The sequence below is a fragment of the Salmo salar genome, chromosome ssa27, assembly GCF_905237065.1.
Source record: "Salmo salar chromosome ssa27, Ssal_v3.1, whole genome shotgun sequence".
NCBI classification, from domain to species: domain Eukaryota; kingdom Metazoa; phylum Chordata; class Actinopteri; order Salmoniformes; family Salmonidae; genus Salmo; species Salmo salar.
This window is the reverse complement of record NC_059468.1, coordinates 16,265,770-16,286,249: the sequence shown is the minus strand read 5'-3', so window position 1 is coordinate 16,286,249 and position 20,480 is coordinate 16,265,770. Positions and strand designations below refer to the sequence as shown.

The 20,480-nt window shown below is 40.3% G+C and overlaps 1 protein-coding gene across 1 annotated transcript; it reads left to right on the top strand.

Moving 5' to 3' along the window:
* Positions 1-15,688: 15,688 nt before the first annotated feature.
* LOC106588577 (type-4 ice-structuring protein-like) lies at positions 15,689-19,651 on the top strand. The gene is made up of 4 exons (XM_014177720.2): positions 15,689-15,889; positions 17,378-17,444; positions 18,343-18,454; positions 18,710-19,651. Exons 2-4 carry the CDS (start codon positions 17,396-17,398, stop codon positions 18,909-18,911), a joined length of 363 nt encoding a protein of 120 aa, XP_014033195.2. The 5' UTR covers positions 15,689-15,889; positions 17,378-17,395; the 3' UTR covers positions 18,912-19,651.
* Positions 19,652-20,480: the final 829 nt, after the last annotated feature.

Sequence of the window (20,480 nt, the reverse complement as noted above, 5' to 3'; positions counted from 1 at the left end):
CGGAAGGGACACCGATCCCGAAGAAGTTTTAACCAACTAAAAACAGGAGCATAATTACAAAGAACATTTAGACTGTAAACTTAATGCAAGAAGCCCAAACAGATATAATATTTGACTAAAACATAATAATTTCAAACCTTGCTTGCATTTGTATACAATCACGTGTCTCTCTATTATGCGTGGGAATACTTGGGAACAATACAATTACTTGGAGCTGATTTCCTTGCGTTTTTACAGTACGGGGGGGCTCAGAAGTTGGGGTGCCAAATAAAACCATCCGTGGTTGGGAACCCTGCCCGAGACCAACACAACATCTAACTTCCTACTGTAGATTTAGATCTACAGTACACCAACTAACCACTCCCTAAATTAAAGCTCTTGACCAGCACTAGACAGACCTACTACTAACTAGACGATAGACCTAGACCAACTCGATTTTAGATCTAAACCAGTTATACCAATTATACATCTAACTAGACCATAGATCTAAGATGACTAATGCAAGCTTACATTTTCTTAATAAGGGACATTCACATTTTTCAGTTCTATTTGTAGGCTACCAAACCATAATTTAAAGCCGGAGTGAACAAGCATTTGCTTCTAAGCAGTTCAAATATTAGTGCTTGGAGAACATAATGATTTAATAAGGCCTGGTCTATAGCCCAATAGGTTGATCCGGCCCTGCCAGAATCCATAATCTTTCCTCTGTGTTTTAATTATTGAATTATCTGTCACGAGATACTACCCACCTACCCACATTACAATGACTCTTACCTGCCCCATATGCTGTCCCACAACCAATCGAGAACAGAAGTGAGTAGAAGTGAGTTAGAAGTGAGAGAGGTGAACACGTTTTTCAAGTTCTCTGTCAGCAACGTGGTCTCAGGGCAATTTGTATTATTCTGTATGTAAATATGTGACCTGTGTATGGTAGTAGGTGCCAGGCACACCGGGTTGAGTGTGTCAAGTTGTTCATGCTTAACAGTTTCCCATATGTATCAAGAATGGTCCAACTTGACACAACTGTGGAAAGCATCGGAGTCAAAGTGGGCCAGCATCCCTGTGGAAAGTGTTTAACACCTTGTAGAGTCCATGCCCCAACGAATTGAGGCTGTTCTGATGGCAAACGGGGTACAATCAGTGCATGTTATGTTAGGTTACATTATGAATAGAATAGCTGTCATACAGTATCATACGAATTGGATGATGTACCTCAAATCAAAGAAAAGTTTATTGGTCACATACACAAATCAAAATCAAATCAAATGTATTTATAAAGACCTTTTTACATCAGCAGATGTTAAAAAGTGCTTATACATAAGCCCAGCCTAAAACCCCAAACAGCAAGCAATGCAGATGTAGCAGCACAATAGAAAGGCAGGAACCTAGGAAGAAACCTAGAGGGGATCCAGGCTCTATTTAGACACTATTTAGGAGATGTTATTGCTGGCAAAATGCTTGTTTTCCTAGCTCCAATAGTGCAGTAATATCTAACAATTCACAAAAATACACACAAATCTATAGTAAAATAATGGAATAAAAAAATATACAAATATTAGGACAAGCAATATCAGAGTCCGGAGTATAAATATACAGTACCAGTCAAAAGTCTGGACACACCTACTCATTTTCTACATTGTAGAGTAATAGTGAAGACATCAAAACTATGAAATAACACACATGGAATCTTGTAGCAACCCAAAAAGTGTTAAACAAAAAAACAAAATATAATTTATATTTGAGATTCTTCAAAGTAGCCACCCTTTGCCTTGATGACAGCTTTGCACACTCTTGGCATTCTCTCAACCAGCTTCATGAAGAATGCTTTTCCAACAGTCTTGAAGGAGTTCTCACATATGCTGAGCACTTGTTGGATGCTTCAGGTGCATTTTGGCAAGCTCCAAGCAGGCTGTCATGTGCCTTTTACTGAGGAGTGGCTTCCGTCTGGCCACTACCATAAATGCCAGAATGGTGGAGTGCTGCAGAGATGGTTGTCCATCTGGAAGGTTCTCCCATCTCCACAGAGGAGCTCTGGAGCTCTGTCAGAGTGACCATCGGGTTCTTGTTCACCTCCCTGACAAGGCCCTTCTCCCCCGATTGCTCAGTTTGGCCGGGGGCAGCCAGCTCCAGCAAGAGACTTGGTGGTTCCAAACTTCTTCCATTTAAGAATGATGGAGGCCACTGTGCTCTTGGGGACCTTCAATGCTGATACCCTTCCTCAGGTCTGTGCCTCGACACAATTCTGTCTACGGACAATTCCTTCGACCTCATGGCTTGGTTTTTGCTTTGACATGCACTGTCAACTGTAGGACCTTATATAGACAGGTGTGTGCCTTCCAAATCATGTCCAATCAATTGACTTTACCACAGGTGTACTCCAATCAAGTTGTAGAAACATCTCAAGGATGATCAATGGAAACAGGATGCACCTAAGCTCAATTTCGAGTCTCAGAGCAAAGGGTCTGAATACTTATCTAAAAAAGGTATTTCTGTTTTTATTATTGGGTATTGTGTGTGGATTGATTAATATAAAAAAATATACATCAATTTTAGAATAAGGCTGTAACGTAACAAAATGTGGAAAAAAGTCAAGGTCAAAAAGTCATACTTTTCACTGTATATCTGACATGGTACATGTGTGTTATTTTTGTTAAGCCCATAACCATGTGTGTGAGGTGTATACTTTTGTTTCAAAGTACATTTGTTTAAGACCGGCAAGAAACACTTCTGATTCGGCCCACTCCAGTATATGGTTTTACGTTTAGTATAAGGGTTAGGGGAAGGGTTAGGTAAAATGCTACAGTTGTCCCCAATGCGATTCGAACACGCACTTTTTAAATTACTAAACAGTCCCGTATTACGCCCACCAATCTTCCCTGACCAACCTCTCAAAAAACCTCTGTACTTTCGTTCAGTAGTTGATATATGTCTTGGAGGTGCTCAGAAATACGTAAAGTATGTTTCGTATGGCTCTCAGGCCAGGCTTTTGTCAGGCAGCCCTGCAATGCATCAGTAGAGGGCACTGTGCAGCTACAGACTGTTCCCCCCGAATGTTCATCCCATGCTGCTGCCAGCAGATGCTAACCAAAGCCCCACTCAACTGCCCCCTGCCACATCCTCTCAGTCAGGGACTTTTCTAAGTAATTTGAACCTGTTCTTGTGATGTGGTTTATAAGCTGTTATGTCACACCAAACTGGTGACACTTTACATAAGCCTGCAATGTACACTCAATAAGGACAAATGACACAGTTGACTTCATAAAAAAAAGAAGACCCCTGTACCATGTCAGATATAGAGTTGAAATGTTTCGCTATAACAACAAAGGAGAATTATGGGGATTATGACATTCACTATAGTGTGCCTTGAGATATGTGACACAAAGCTTTATGAATTGCATTGTAGCCTCCTAAGTAGCATGTTAAAGCAGAACTGTTATTGTTATTGTGTAGCCTGTGTTGACATAAGAGCACATGACAACAAAATTGCCTGTCATCGACAATGCCCATTATAAGTGCATTTATAATGTCTTACGGCAGTGTTCTAAATGTTTATGACTTCCTATGATGGATGTTATAATGTAGTGGTTATGTAGCGGTTATAATGTAGAGGTTATAACGGTTGTATGCTTGAATGCATACACAAGGGGGACTACAGTAAAGTTTTACCAAATTTAATTTTCAAAACATTTCCTAGAATGCATTATACTCATCATTGCTGCCTATATCAATTGGCCCTACTCTCCTCACCTGATGTATTACCTAGTGGTGGTTTATGTTCGGATTAGATTAACATAACGGTTATAAAGTATGATAAGGCACTGGGGTTGCATTGACTTGGTGAATGGGTTTATACTATGTGTTGTGTATCACCTCAGACTCAAGATTAAATGTCTGTAGTTTATTTAGGTTGATTTTACTAATATATCCATTAGTCCATCATGGCTAATCTTCCTGGATTCATAGCCCACTCAAACATACAATAGAATACAATTCAATACAATACACAAACATAAGAGGATACATTTGAATAAATGTATTGGCAATATAACACACCCCCTAGGGCCTTATTGCTTAAATAAACTATAGTATATAGCAGGGGTCACCAAACATTTCTAGCATGAGAGATACATTTAAAAAATTAAGAATGTCGCGAGCTACTAATTTTTCGAGCTTTCAAATAGGCACATTCTCTTCTGCAGGGGGCATCTCTTCCCCGCAACTCTTCCCCAGGTCCTTAGTGTAGAAGAGAAAGTAGTGCACTATGTTTTCTGGCAACATACTGTACTTGGTAAAATAATGGTTAATTAACAACTCTAAGGGGGTCCCTATAACATCTGTGATTTATTTTCTCAAATTCTGTTTTATATTTATATTTTCTCTGTTTTATTTGTCCTGGCTTTCACCCCCCCCTCCCCCAAAATATATATATATATATATATATATTATATTTCATAGAGAAACAGCGAAATTGGATGTTCTGAGTCCATGTCAATACTTAAATCAAATTTTATTTTTTTCAAGTATGATGGTGGCTGCATCATGGTATGGGTATGCTTGACATAGACAAATAATGGGGAGTTTTTCAGGATAAAAATAAACTGGATAGGGCTAAGCAAAGGCAGAATCCTAGAACAAAACCTGATTCAGTCTGCTTTACACCAGACACTGGGAGAGGAATTCACCTTTCAGCAGGACAATAACCTACATCACAAAGCCAAAGCTGCACTGGAGTTGCTTACCAAGAAGACAGTGAATGTTCCTGAAAGTTACAGTTTTGACTTAAATCTGCTTGAAAACTAAGGCAAGACTTGAAAATTGGTGTCTAGCCATGATCCCCAATATCTTGACAGAGCATGAAGAATTTTGAAAAGAATAGTAGGCAAATATTGTACAATCCAGCTGTGTAAAGCTGCTAGAAACTTACTCAGAAAGACTCACAGCAGTAATTGGTGCCAAAGGTCTTTCTAACATGTTTCTGGTATCAGGGAGCTGAATACTTATTATGAAACGACCATATTTTATTTATTTATTTGTTTTGTATTAATCTTTAAAAAATGAAAAAATGTTTCTACCACTTTGACATGAGTATTTTTTGTAGATTATTGACAGAAAAATTACAATTAAATCCATTTTAATCCCACCTTGTAAAACAATCAAATTTTCAGAAATCCAAGTGGTCTGAATAATTTTGCAAGGCACTGTATATCTATAACCTAGTAGATTAGGAAAAAGGCTGACCTTTGACCAAACACTTTGGCATAGCAAGAATCCTGTTCCGATCAAATGAGGTAACGAGGTTACATGATGTGACTCTCTTCTGGTGATGATACACTTGGCTAGTCCAAAGAGAAGCAATATGGGACTGGTACACTCAGCGGTCCGGTTCTGTGAGCTTGTGGCCTACAGTCAGGGAAAAAAGTATAAAAGACACTTGGGAGCCAGAAATCTTTCTGATTGAGAGGGGGTCAAATACTTATTTCCCTCATTAAAATGCAAATCAATTTATAACATTTTTGACATACGTTTTTCTGGATTAATTTGTTGTTATTCTGTCTCTCACTGTTCAAATAAACCTACCATTAAAATTATAGACTGATCAGTGGGCAAACGTAACGGGGGCAAACGGGGATCAAATACTTTTTTCCCTCACTGTACCACTTCGCGGCTGAGCAGTTGTTACTCCTAGACATTTCCACTTCACAATAACAGCATTTACTGTTGACAGGGGCAGCTGTAGAAGGGTAGAAATTTGATGAACCAAATTGTTTTAGAAAGGTGGCATCCTATAACGGTGCCACGTTGAGAGTCACTAAGCTCTTTAGTAAGGCCATTCTACTGCCAATGTTTGTCTATGGAGAATGGACTGGTGTGTGCTCGATTTTATAAACATGCCAGCAACAGGTGTAGCTGAAATATCCCAAACCACTCATTTGAAGGGATGTCCACATACTTTTGTATATATAGTATATATTCTTCCAAAATCTATATCATATATTTAAAAGAAAAAAACTTAAATCACAGACTGTATGTTTAACATATTTTGAAGCTGGACATTTTTGTTAACATCAATGTTATTTACAAACAATTGAGCAAAGCAAGCTTACATTTTGGGTTATGATGGGGAAAGACGGTTGTAAGAATCTGAAGTTATTTTCTTCAATAATCGGTGGGTATATATCATTAATTGGAGGATCAAGAAAAATCTCTGATTGTGCCTTTGACGTTCCTGAAGATTCTGTACAATTTCAGAAGCAGATCATAACATGTCTATTTAAAACACATTCAGAATACAGATGAGGTATCTAGCATATCAGCCCCATTGGCGAAAATCTGATATCAACTTTGGAGGGGACAATTACATGAAATTTTCTCAAAAGCAATTCCTGAGGGGGACACCAAAAGTAGTGCTGTAACACATAGCCTACATTGTAATATGGTAAATGTATATTGAGGAACCAAAGAAATAAGGTGTTTGCCGTACTCCTAACTACCGGTACCCAAAACTACACAACTAATCACAACAGCAATACCATTGCCTTTAACAAATCTTAGTTCAGTCACCAGTTTAAGTTGAGAGTGGGGGTATCCATGGCATTTTCCAATTATGTTCCTATTTTACAAGTAAAAAAAATTGATAACCTTTCATAATGTTGCCAAACAAAGAGTCAACAAACTTACCTGAGACTCCCTGTCTCTGCCAGTCTGTCCCTGCATATCTGTCCCCAACTCTGCTGTCAGTGTGCCATCTGTTGCCTGCTCTGCCTAATGACATCATTGTGAATCATTTCCATTAGAATTTCATTTCTTTCTTATGAACATTTTATCAACTAGTCTTTGAGATATTAGGCTACTAGGGTTCTTACTATGCGTTTTGGTGTATTGAAAAATACTCTGATTTTCGTCTTTTATTTTCTGCCATTTTTCTACCTGGCTGGCTACACACACACACAGTGTGTAGGTTATTTACAGTAGGAGATGGGCTTCTATCATCTTCAATAATTCTATTTGGGCTTCGATCTAAAAGGTAGCTAGCAAATGTGAAACGGATTAAAATGACAAGAGTTGACAGCTGTATGAGTTCACCATTTACACAACATATGCTGCAACCTTTTGTAATTTTAATAGTTTGTTTCATATTGGCTGGCTTCCAACAATAGCTGAATTTGCAAAGCTAGCGAGCACCAATTCAGTTTCAGTGGTGTTTGCTATAATCTTTGCTACCCGGGTTAAATAAAGGTGAAATAAAATAAATTAATAAAAGTTCCCTTGCGACAATTTAGCTTTTGCAACGAGACCATTAAATATATTTAAGACAATGGTAGAAGAGAGTGTAGTTCTGTTCAGTTTGGATTTCAGTTTATCGCTAACCTTATCACAGGGACTTTGAAGCACTAACTTACATCATCTGCATGCTGATTCCATCTTTGACGACGCCACATAAATGGAATAGGTACTAGCTAGCTTAATAGTTAATATTTGCGCGCTAGCTCTGCATATTCAGCTAGTGTGTGTGCGCGATTGACTGGATTAACCTCACGTCAGTTACGTGCATTGAGTGCCTTTCAGACAGTAGATACGACCTCTCTGTTACCTAGCAAACTAAGGAACTGGCAGTGGATCAAACCATTGTGAGGCAAAGGGTGGGGGGGTTGCAATCTTTTGAAACTTAAAAATGCGCTATTAAGTGTCTATAATCAGCACAATTGCTTTCATTGCGTATTATTCATATTATTTAAATTACATAGTTATGTTTCAGTGATATATTGGGGGGGACAAATCATATTTTTCCCAGGATGGGGGGGTCGTGTCCCCCCCATCCCCCCCGGGATTTCCGCCCCTGATCAGCCCATATCAGCTCCATGTTGGCGATATAAAGGTAATTGCAAAAATAATGGAAACACTTGAGTAATTGATGGATACAAAGTATATTGAAAGTAGGTGCTTCCACACAAGTGTGGTTTCTGAGTTAATTAAGGAATTAACATCCCATCATGCTTAGGGTCATGTATAAAAGTGCTGGGCAGGCCATTATTTTGGCTATTATTTTGCCTACCCTGTCTTGTCTATCCCCAATAGAACAACAATGCCCCATCCACAGGGCACGAGTGATCACTGAATGGTTTGATGAAAACGATGTAAACCATATGCCATGACCGTCTCAGTCACTAGGTCTCAACCAAATTGAACATTTATGGGAGATTCTGGAGTGGCACCTGAGGCAGCGTTTTCCACCACCATCAACAAAACACAAATGATTGAATTTCTAGTGGAAGAATGGTGTCGCATCCCTCCAATAGAGTTCCAGATACTTGTTAAATCTATGCCAAAGTGCATTGAAGCTGTTCTGGCTTGTGATGGCCCAATGCACTATTAACACGCTTTATGTTGGTGTTTCCTTTATTTTGGCAGTTACCTGTATCTATAACCTAATAGATTAGGAAGAAGGCTGACCTTTGACCAAACACGTTGTCATAGCAAGAATCCTGCTCAGATCAAATGAGGTTACATTACTCTTTTCTGGTGATGATACACTTAGCTAGTCCATAGAGAGCTTTCATAGCATTGTCAGGATGGGGTCCACACAGTAAAATAATACTTTTTAGATTCATTCTACATTGCCCTTTCAAATACCTTTTTAGCTCCGTAGACAATTTCAATGTTGTTACTAGCTGCACAGCAACCAAAATCTCTTAAGTATTTGACATAATATCACAACAGATCCCAAGATCGCAAGCTTTACTACATTGTCACTACATCCTCTGCATTTCCCCCTGTTTCTGTTTGTCATCCTGGACTTGCATCTTCACCAAATAACCAGTGGCGATTTTAGCATGTAAATCTTGGTGGGGCAAACACATTTTTTTAGATGCATGCCAGCAAAGCCCCTACACAACACAACACTAACCAATACATGAATTACACTATAACGGTGACATAGAGTGTCCACAAACTGTTAGGGCCTACATAAAGCTGTCCCAACAGCAGAGCTTTCTTTTCAGCACTATGGAGTGAATCCTTACCACTGCTACACCTGGCGATCAGCAGAGCTTTGTCTGGCAGCGAAACAGTTCATTCAGCCTCATTTACTGCCTTTCAAAAAAACATAGCTGATATGGCTGACTTGCTTAAACAAATCTGGTTTCTACTGACAATTGACATGTACAAACTATGGCATAAGGGGACGATGAGCGGATCAGAGACAATCCGTAATTTCAATTAAGACATTTATGAGCGAGCGAGGAAGGACGTAGTCAATTTGTTCAGCACTTTTGAAATGTACAGTGACAGAATTCAGAACATGGGCCATTCTTATAGTATTCTCCCTGTACACCAAGTTAGAACCGTCGGATAAATAAAGGGGGCGTATATGCAGACAATGAAAGCTCTTACAATATTCGATGATTACATTTCTCTAAAACAGACTAAGTAGGCTAAGTTATGAGGGGGAAAGAAACCAACTTATTAGGTTGAGGCACATGGGCTACTAACAGCTTATTACATAACATACACTTCGTATTACTTTCTTAGCTTCAGTATACATATCTCCCTGGCATATTACATCATATATGCAGCAGCATACAATACATTTTTGGACTCAACTTGTTGTGCGGTGCTCACTTGAACAGGAAGCTGGCGCGGCGGTCCTTCTTGTGGGCAAATTTTATCATCAAACATTGCCATCAAAGTCTGGCATTCTCTGGATTTAAGGTGCATTCAAGACAACTCCAAACTCTGAAAAAAACAAGGTTGAATCATGACATCAGTGATCTTCAGGTTGGAGCTCAAGAAAGAGGCCAGAGTTCCTGACTTGGAATTCCGAGTTGGATGACCGTTCAATACGTATTTTCCCAATTGGAACTAGTTTTTTCAAAGTTCCCAGTTGTCTTGAACTCACTGAAGTCTGAGATTTCCCAGTACCAAGTTTCCAGTTGTTTTGAACGCCGCAGAAGTCATGCTGGATTGACAGCATGGCCAATGTATACAACCTTTACTTGCCCGTGGTGTTGAATGTTTATTCTTTTTAGCTTGGTAAAGAGACCCTTAAACCCAGACTTGGACCACACACCCTGAAAAAGCAGGCTAATGATTGCTTTGCAACACTTGCAGTTAGCCACTGATTCTTTCCAAACCACTTATTGTTGAATTTGCAATTTCCATCTGGTTGTGTAATATTTATGTCCAATGGCCGATGAGCACCGATACATTTTATCTATAATTTCTCTTCATATGACAAGGATTGAAAAGGATTTGCCAGTCGACTTGATTCATGATGATGACTGCTTGTCTAGCTTGCTAGCTAAGATTTTGAAAGTATGATGTTGACATGATCAGTCCATTCAAAGCTACGGTATATATAACGTGATTTGACGTCATTTTATCTCTGGCCAATGACCTTGAGCCTTCTTGGATGGGCACTTCTAATGTAACTGTATGGCAGCACCCAAGGGGCTTGAATTTTCGAGCTCTCCCCGTAGATTTTTTAGTGACGTAGTGTCCCCATGACTGACAGAACATTAAGGCAATCACGGCGCAACTAGGGAACTTTACCAGCCCCTACGCTCCGTATTTTCCTTTGGCTGACCCACCACCACAGAAAGCACTGAACTAGGCTGAAATGCCTGCATTTTGGAGTTGCCTTACTCAATGTTAGCATGTGGCTTTATTAACTCAAAGATTAGTTGTTGTTTTTTTACATTGTTTGCAAACTGATATGTGACACGTATTAATGCCAAAATAACATGCAAAACAGGCAACCAAAAATAAAATAAAAAATATATATACTGTATATATGTATTTTTTTTCACGAATTCATATATTTTTGAACCATTCATTATGTTTTTGGGACTCAAAACAGGTGGGGCTCTGCCCGACCTGCCCTGAATGATGGGTCACCACTGCAAATAACAGAGTATATTGAGTGCCCTTTGCATTCAAAGCCGTAATAGTGAACACTTAGGCCTAGCTTCTGCATATTTTTCTGAAAGGAAAGTACAAGAGCTCAAGGGCATGGTATGAATCAACACAGTCTGTGATTAACCCAAGGTAAATCAGCACTCCTTCTCTAAGACACTGGAAATAAATGGCCCCAGGTTACATGCAAACGTCACATAGAAATGTTTGTGGAGAAATTTCACCCTTAATAACTAAAGAATTCTGACCTAATATTACCAACGGCAACATTTATGAATAAAAGACCATAACAGTATAAACTAATATAAAATGTATAGTTATACACACAAAGACAGACAGACAGACATATATATAAATACAGTACCAGTCAAAAGTTTGGACATCTACTCATTCCAGGGTTTTTCTTTATTTTTACTATTTTCTAAATTGTAGAATAATAGTGAAGACATCAAAACTATGAAATAACACATATGGCAGCTTCATGAAATAGTACCCGCAAAACACCGGTCTCAACATCAACAGTGAAGAGGCAACTCCGGAATGCTGGCCTTCTATGCAGAGTTGCAAAGAAAAAGCCATATCTCTGACTGGCCAATAAAAAAAAAAAAATTAAGATGGGCAAAAGAACACAGACAATGGACAGAGAAACTCTGCCTAGAATGCCAGCATCCCGGAGTTGCCTCTTCACTATTGACGTTGAGACTGGTGTTTTGCGGGGTACTATTTAATGAAGCTGCCAGTTGGGGACTTGTGAGGCGTCTGTTTCTCAAACTAATGTACTTGTCCTCTTGCTCAGTTGTGCACCTGGGCCTCCCACTCCTCTTTCTATTCTGTTAGAACCAGTTTGCGCTGTTCTGTGAAGGGAGAAGTAGTACACAGCGTTATACGAGATCTTCAGTTTCTTGACAATTTCTCGCCGGAATAGACTTCATATCTCAGAACAACAATAGACTGTCGAGTGTCAGGATAAAGTCCTTTGTTTCTGGCCATTTTGAGCCTGTAATCGAACCCACAAATGCTGATGCTCCCGATACTCAACTAGTCTAAAGAAGGCCAGTTTTATTGCTGTTTTAATAGGACAACAGTTTTCAGCTGTGCTAACATAATTGCAAAAGGGTTTTCTAATGATCAATTAGCCTTTTAAAATGATAAACTTGGATTAGCTAACACAACTTGTCATTGGAACACAGGAGTGATGGTTGCTGATAATGGACCTCTGTACGCCTATGTAGATATTCCATAAAAAATCAGCCGTACAATAGTCATTTACAACATTAACAATGTCTACACTGTATTTCTAATCAATTTGATGTTATTTTCATTGACAAAAAAATGGCATTTCCTTCAAAAACAAAGACATTTCTAAGTGACCCAAAACTTTTGAATGGTAGTGTATATACAGTTGAAGTCGGAAGTTTACATACACCTTAGCCAAATACAAACTCAGTTTTTCACAATTCCTGACATTTAATCCTAGTACCAATACTCTGTCTTAGGTCAGTTAGGATCACCACTTTATTTTAAGAATGTGAAATGTCAGAATAATAGTAGAGAGAATAATTTATTTCAGCTTTTATTTCTTTCATCACATTCCCAGTGGGTCAGAAGTTTACATAAACTCAATTAGTATTTGGTAGCATTGCCTTGAAATTGTTTAACTTGGGTCAAACGTTTTGGGTAGCCTTCCACAAGCTTCCCACAATAATTTGGGTGAATTTTGTCCCATTCCTCCTGACAGAGCTGGTGTAACTGAATCAGGTTTGTAGGCCTCCTTGCTTGCACACACTTTTCAGTTCTGCCCACAAATTGTCTATAGAATGGAGGTCAGGGCCACTCCAAAACTTGCCTTTGTTGTCCTTAAGCCACTTTGCCACAACTTTGGAAGAATGTTTGGGGTCATTGTCCATTTGGAAGACCCATTTGTGACCAAGCTTTAACTTCCTGACTGATGTCTTGAGATGTTGCTTCAATATATCCACATAATTGTCCTCCCTCATGATGCCATCTATTTTGTGAAGAGCACCAGTCCCTCCTGCAGCAAAGCACCCCCACAACATGATGCTGCCACAAACGTGCTTCACGGTTGGGATGGTGTTCTTCGGCTTGCAAGGCTCCCCCTTTTTCCTCCAAACATAATGATGGTCATTATGGCCAAACAGTTCTATTTTTGTTTCAGACCAGAGAACATTTCTCCAAAAAGTATGATCTTTGTCCCCATGTGCAGTTGTGAACTGTAGTCTGGCTTTTTTATGGCGGTTTTGGAGCAGTGGCTTGTTCCTTGCTGAGCGGCCTTTCAGGTTATGTCGATATAGGACTCGTTTTACTGTGGATATTGATACTTTTGTACCGGTTTCCTCCAGCATCTTCACAAGGTCCTTTGCTGTTGTTCTGGGATTGATTTGCACTTTTCACACCAAAGTACGTTCATCTCTAGGAGACAGAATGCGTCTCCTTCCTGACCGGTATGACAGCTGCGTGGTCCCATGGTGTCACGTCCTGACCAGCAGAGGGCGTAATTGTGTTAGTCTTGGTCAGGATGTGGCAGGTGGTTTGTGTTTGTTAAATGTTGTGTTGGTGATTGGGACTTCCAATTGAAGGCAGGTGTGTTGAGTTGCCTTTGATTGGAAGTCCTGTGTGTGTGTGTTTTTCTTTTGGGTTGTGGGTGGTTGTCCTTGCGCTGCATTGTATGTGCCTGCAAGACTGGTGCTGTTGTAAGTGTTGTTTTCAAGTGGATGCTTTACGTGTTTTATTTAATAAACATGAGTGTCCACAATCCCGCTGCGCCTTGGTCCTCTTCTCTCCATGACAACTTCTGTGACACATGGTGTTTATACTTGCGTACTATTGTTTGTACAGATGAACATGGTACCTTCAGGCGTTTGGAAATTGCTGGATGAACCAGACTTGTGGAGGTCTACCATTTTTTTTTCTTGACTAGGTCTTGACTAATTTCTTCTGATTTTCCCATGATGTCAAGCAAAGAGGCACTGAGTTTGCAGGTAGGCCTTGAAATACATCCACAGGTACACCTCCAATTGACTCAAATGATGTCAATTAGCCTATCAGAAGCTTCTAAACCCTTGACATCATTTTCTGGAATTTTCCAAGCTGTTTAAAGGCACAGTCAACTTAGTGTATGTAAACATCTGACCAACTGGAATTGTGATACAGTGAATTATAAGTGAAATTATCTGTCTGTAAACAATTGTTGGGAAAATGACTTGTGACATGCACAAAGTAGATGTTCTAACCAACTTGCCAAAATTATAGTTTGTTAACAAGACATTTGGGGAGTGGTTGAAAAACGAGTTTTAATGACTCCAACCTAAGTGTATGTAAACTTCCGACTTCAACTGTATATAGCATAAAAACTACATGTAGCTTTAGTTTGAAATTCCTGATGGTGTAATACTCAACATTTGTAACCAATTATTACTGTCACAACTTCCTCCAAAGTCAGTCCCTCTCCTTGTTCGGGTAATGTTCGGCGGTTGAAGTCACCGGTCTTCTAGCCATCGCCGATCCACCTTTCATTTTCCATTTGTTTTGTCTTGTCTTCCCACACACCTGGTTTCAATTCCATCAATTACATGTGTATTTAACCCTCTGTTCCCCCCTTGTCCGGTATTGTTTATTTTAAGTGCTTGTGCACGTTATGTCTTGTGTGCATCGGGTTTTGTACCCATTTATTGATTTCTGTTTTCCTGTGGTTTTTATTATTAAACTGCGCCGTTGGAAACACCATTTTTGCTCTCCTGCGCCTGACTTCTCTGCCGCCAGTACGCACCCCTTACAGAATACCGGACCAAAGTTATGGAGTCAGCAGGAGCAGGTACCCCAGCTATAGGGGTGGAGGAGCACGTCCGGGAGCACGCACCATCTTGGCACCGCCATGGACTGCGTTGTCCAGACAATGGACCGCTGGGAGAGATAGGGAGTTCTCCCAGCGCCTCCACCAGCACAGCCGGGGTCTCCACTACTCGCTTCTCCTGGTCCCAGTGGGATTCGTCTCTCCCTTCCCCAGGTATAGGATGGGACGGCTGCGAACTGCCAGGGGTTCCTCTTGCAGCTGGACTTATACCTGGCCACTGTCCACCCGGCTCCTTCGGGCCGTGAGAGGGTGTCCGCCCTCGTTTCGTGCCTCACCGGGAAAGCCCTAGAGTGGGCCAACGCCGTGTGGAGAGAGGGAGATGTGGCGTTGGACCAGTTTCATATTCAATGGAACATAAACTTTCTATATCTCATAAGTCACACAATTTTATGTCATGGAGACTAATATATTCCATGGCTTGGAACTTCAAAGATAAGTAATTTTATTTTACAGCATATTACTTGTACTGTAATTTTACTATTACCAATTTATCTTTATTACCAATATATTTAAATCGATTTACTTTTATCTATTCAATATGGAAAAATTGGGAAAGTTAATCTGTATATTCGTAGATGATCTGGTTTAAAGCAGTACACACACACATGAAATAGAACAGAAAACATAAACCGCTAACATGGGATTCACACAGACAGTCAGAAACAGCTTAACTGAGTCATATTCAGGCTGACCCATCTAGACTGTGTTGTGGCTGCCATGTTTCTATACCATCACAATTCTTGTTGTGTTCGATCAACTTGGTTGTCATTCTCTCTGTTTTGTGTTATTTCTCGTGAGGAAATGTCCTGGGTATGTTTTCTTTAATCAGATGCTTTGATAAGACGCCTACTGCGTTTGAGTAATCAGCACTCCTACGCAAGAGGGGGACTCTTGGACTTTAGAGTGGATCACTCTAGCGGCAAGCTGAGCAGCAAGGGTCACCCTGCAATCACATGCTAGCACAAACATCCAATGATAGTCCAGTACTTCAGCCTACGCAGCCATGGGGCTTGGTCTGGGGTGGCCCCAATCGTTCCTGAAGGACTATAAGACATTTGGGAGGCCCAAGGAAAGATACCATCCGGTCTAAACTGTCCTGCAATTCAGGTGAGTGGTCCTCTCTCTCTCTGCCAAGGAACTCATGTTTGATATAGTAAAATATTAGATTTCTTGCAATATGTTGTTTTTTATGTGGGGTATCTGTAAGTGGGGTATCTGTAAAAACATAACTGATTGGCATTCAAATGAAGAGGGACATTTCTTCCCAACCAGATTGTAAGATGCTCATTTAAACAGTGTTATCAGCAGTAGTTTAGAAGGTGATCTTTAAAGTGCTTGATAGATGTTTTATTCCTGTGTTTTAAGAGGTAAACTGTCAATATGAATCAAGATTATTATTCTCAGTGAATTCAGAAAGGCAAATAAAAATGGAAATGAAACAGAGTTCATGTTTAATTCCATTACAAATTTGCTCAGACAGGCAGAAGTTGCAATTTAGTAGGGAGTCGGGGGTATGGGTATTTTTTTTCATTATTTGAACCTTTATTTAACTAGGTGAGTCAATTAAGAACAAATTCTTATTTACAATGATGGCCTACCCCAGCCAAACACTAACAATGCTGGACAAATTGTGCTCCGCCATATGGGACTCCCAATCACAGCCGGTTGTAATACAGCCTGGAATCAAACCAGGGTCTGTAGTGACGCCTCTAGTACTAAGATGCTGTGCCTTAGACCGCTGCGCCACTCGGGAGCCATGTATTTGACCAACTCCATTATTATTAAACCAGTTCATTATGATTTGAAATCTTCCTGAATTAACTGAGTTAAGTTTAACTGATCCCAAACCTGCCACTGAGTGCCCTTATTTGTTATACCAAGAGAAAATCCTTGAAACCACAAAATGCTTTAGAGATGGCAATCCTACCACCCGGGAGTGGTGGGAAAAGTACTCAAATGTCAAACATGAGTAAAAATAAAGATACCTTACTACAAAATGACTCAAGTAAAAGTGAATGTCCCACAGTAAAATACTACTTGAGTAAATGTACTAAAGTACAGTGGTGGAAAAAGTAATCAATTGTCATACTTGAGTAAAAATATAAAAAGTAAATACTGTGTCTACATCAAATTCCTTATATTACACAAACCAGACAGCACGATGTTCTTGTGTTTTTAAATATACGGATAGCCAGGGGCAAACTCCAACACTCAGACATAATTTTCAAACACAGTATTTGTGTTTAGTGAGTCCACCAGATCAGAGGCAGTAGTGATGACAATGCGTTGTGTGTGAATTGGACCATATTTCTCTCCAGCCTGAGCATTTGAAATGTAACAAGTACTCTTATGTGTCAGGGGAAATGTATGGGATTAAAAAGTACATCTTTTCTTTAAGAATGTGGTGGAGTAAAAGTACAAGTTGTCAAAAAATATGAATAGTAAAGTAATGTAAACATACCACCAAAAAACGACTTAGTAGTACTTAAAATTATTTTGACTTAGTTACTTTACACCACAGCCATCCGGTGATCAAACCATGCCTCCACAGACCTATGGGGTCAAGCTAATCCTAGCACTTTCTTCTCTCCTCAGGTGCCATACTCAGCAGCCATGAAGTTCTCCCTTGCCGCCCTAGTTGTCGTGCTCGCTCTAGCACACGGTAAGTGAAAAATCTTCATAAGTGAAAGGAACACTGTTGTTAGTTTCTCCCCTGTGATAGCACTCAGAATTAAATACACAATCATAGCTGAAACAAAAACACGTACACACACACACACACACAGTCTCATAGATTGCATTATGTATGGAGATTATGTGGTTCTATAACTATATTTCATATATGTGCACGATACACTGAGTGTACAAAACATTAAGAACACCTGCTCTTTCCCTTACATAGACTGACTAGGTGAATCCAGGCGAAAGCTATGATCCCTTATTGATGTCACTTGTTAAATCCACTTCAATCAGTGTAGATGAAGGGGAGGAGACAGGTTAAATAAGGATGTTTAAACCTTGAGACAATTAAGACATGGATTGTGTATGTGTGCCATTCAGAGGGTGAAAATATTTAAGTCCATTTGAACGGGATATGGTAGAAGGTGCCAGGAGCACCAGTTTGTGTCAAGAACTGCAATGCTGCTGGGTTTTCACGCTCAACAGTTTCCCGTGTGTATCAAGAATGGTCCACCACCCAAAGAAAATCCTGCCAACTTGACACAACTGTGGGAAGCATTGGAGTCAACATGGGCCAGCATCCCTGTGGAATGCTTTCGACACTTTGCCCTCAACACATGCCCGATAAATTTGGACTGTTCTGAGGGCAAAACGTGTTCCTAATGTTTGGTATAATCAGTGTATAATACAACAATACTGAGAGATATGCAACATATAGGAATCTTACATTGCAGAGTTGGTGGATTTATTTATAACTCATGTATTTTAAATGACTGTATGTAGAGAGGATCTTGTATGTGCTGTTGTATGCTGTATGGGCATAAATGGTTTGAGTACAATGTTGGAAGATGTTAATGAAGTTATCCTCTGGCTACCCATAGGAAGCCAAGCAGCACAGTCCCCCGAGGTTGAGAAGCTGGCACAGTATTTCCAGGATCTGTCAGCTCAGCTGACCTCCACCACTCAGGAGCTAGTGCAGAAGATCCAGTCAGAGTGAGTGACATTTTTTTAAAACTATTAACTGTGAAATAAAACACAACTCATCTTCATTCTTTTGCATAATTTACAATAAACAGCAGTCAAAAATAATGCTAAAGAATGGATGCTTCGCAAAATTTGATTTAAAAAAATGCTAATGACCTGCAAAAGCTTTAACAGGCAATGTGTTTCGATCTATTTTCAAATAATATTTTTGGCAGTCCCTTTGTCAATATTCCGACCACTAACCACCAGCTTCCTTCCAAACAGGACCTTCATAGAGGATGGAAAGGCCCAGCTGCAGCAGATCCAGGCCCAGCTGGCACCCCTGGCAGATAATATGCAGGCCCAGCTGAAGCCGCTGGCTGAGAACATGCAGGCCCAGCTTAAGCCTCTGGTTGACAACATCCAGGCTCAGATGGAAGACCTCTTCCGCAAGTTGATGGACCAGACCAAGTCCCTCGGCCAATAAAGCAGTTATTTTTCAATAACCTTATCACCTCAGACCGAATCAACAGCTCCATGGGCTTACAATCAGCCAAAACCAACCCACCAAGAGTTGGAACCAGACAAGCTTTCAACCCTCTGCTTAAGTCAACCAATCAATCACATTTATTTATAAAGCCCTTCTTACATCAGCTGATGTCACAAAGTGCTGTACAGAAACCCAGCCTAAAACCCCAAACAGCAAGCAATGCAGGTGTAGAAGCACGGTGGCTAGGATAAACTCCCTAGAAAGTCTTCTGTATTTGTGCCAAGACGAATGTTGTTGACATGCAAAGACAGACAGTAGTAACAGAACAACATTCAAACTTGGAAACTGGTTCTGTGGTCTCTATTGTAATTTGTAGTCTATTCATTTTCACTGAAATTAGTTTCCAGTCATACATCACTTCACATATTTGTTTGGTGTACGATTATTGAAAATCTGTTTAATTCCTCAATTTAGGAATTCTAGTTTCAATAACTTATTTTACTCCATCATAGGTCATACACTACCAACCCATTCCCTCAATTAAAACATCAACACACTCCCCTCTGTATTTATTTGGACAGTGAAACAAAAATGTGTACTTTTGGCTCTTCTCCACATGTTGTATTTTAGATCAAATGTTTCATATGAGGTGACAGTACAAAATGTCACCTTTCATCTGCGGGTATTTTCATACATATCGTTTTTACCGTTTTGAAATAAAAACAGTGGAGAACGGGGTTCTCGCTACATGGTATACAGCATATACATATCAGGAATCAAGGTAAGACCCAGGTGCAGACTGTCGAGGTAACAATGTTTATTGTTGCAACAGGGGCAGACAAAGACAGGTCAAGGCAGGCAGGGGTCGAAGATCCAGGGTAAAGCAAAGGTACAGGATGGCAGGTGGACTCATTGTCAGGGACAGGCAGAGTTCAGTAATCCAGAGGTGGAGCAACAGTACAGGACGGCAGGCAGGCAGACTCAGGGTTAGGGACAGGCAGAGTTCAGTAATCCAGAGGTGGAGCAACAGTACAGGACGGCAGGCAGGCAGACTCAGGGTTAGGGACAGGCAGAGTTCAGTAATCCAGAGGTGGAGCAACAGTACAGGACGGCAGGCAGACTCAGGGTCAGGCAGAGTTCAGTAATCCAGAGGTGGAGCAACAGTACAGGACGGCAGGCAGACTCAGGGTTAGGGACAGGCAGAGTTCAGTAATCCAGAGGTGGAGCAACAGTACAGGATGGCAGGCAGACTCAGGGACAGGCAGAGAGGTCAGGCGGCAGTACAGGGTGAGGATAAGCAGAGGTCAAAAACCAGGAAGATGAGGAAAGAGAGGCTGGGAAACGATAGGAGCTGACAGGAAACCGCTGGTTAGCTTGAACGAACATGACGAACTGGCAACAAACAGACAGAGAACACAGGTATAAATACACAGGGGATAATTGGAAAGAGGGGCGACACCTGGAGGGGGGTGGAGACAAGCGCAAGGACAGGTGAAACAGATCAGGGCATGACACTACATATGGAAGTGACACCTACATTGCATAAATCGTCTTTTATTTTTGTTG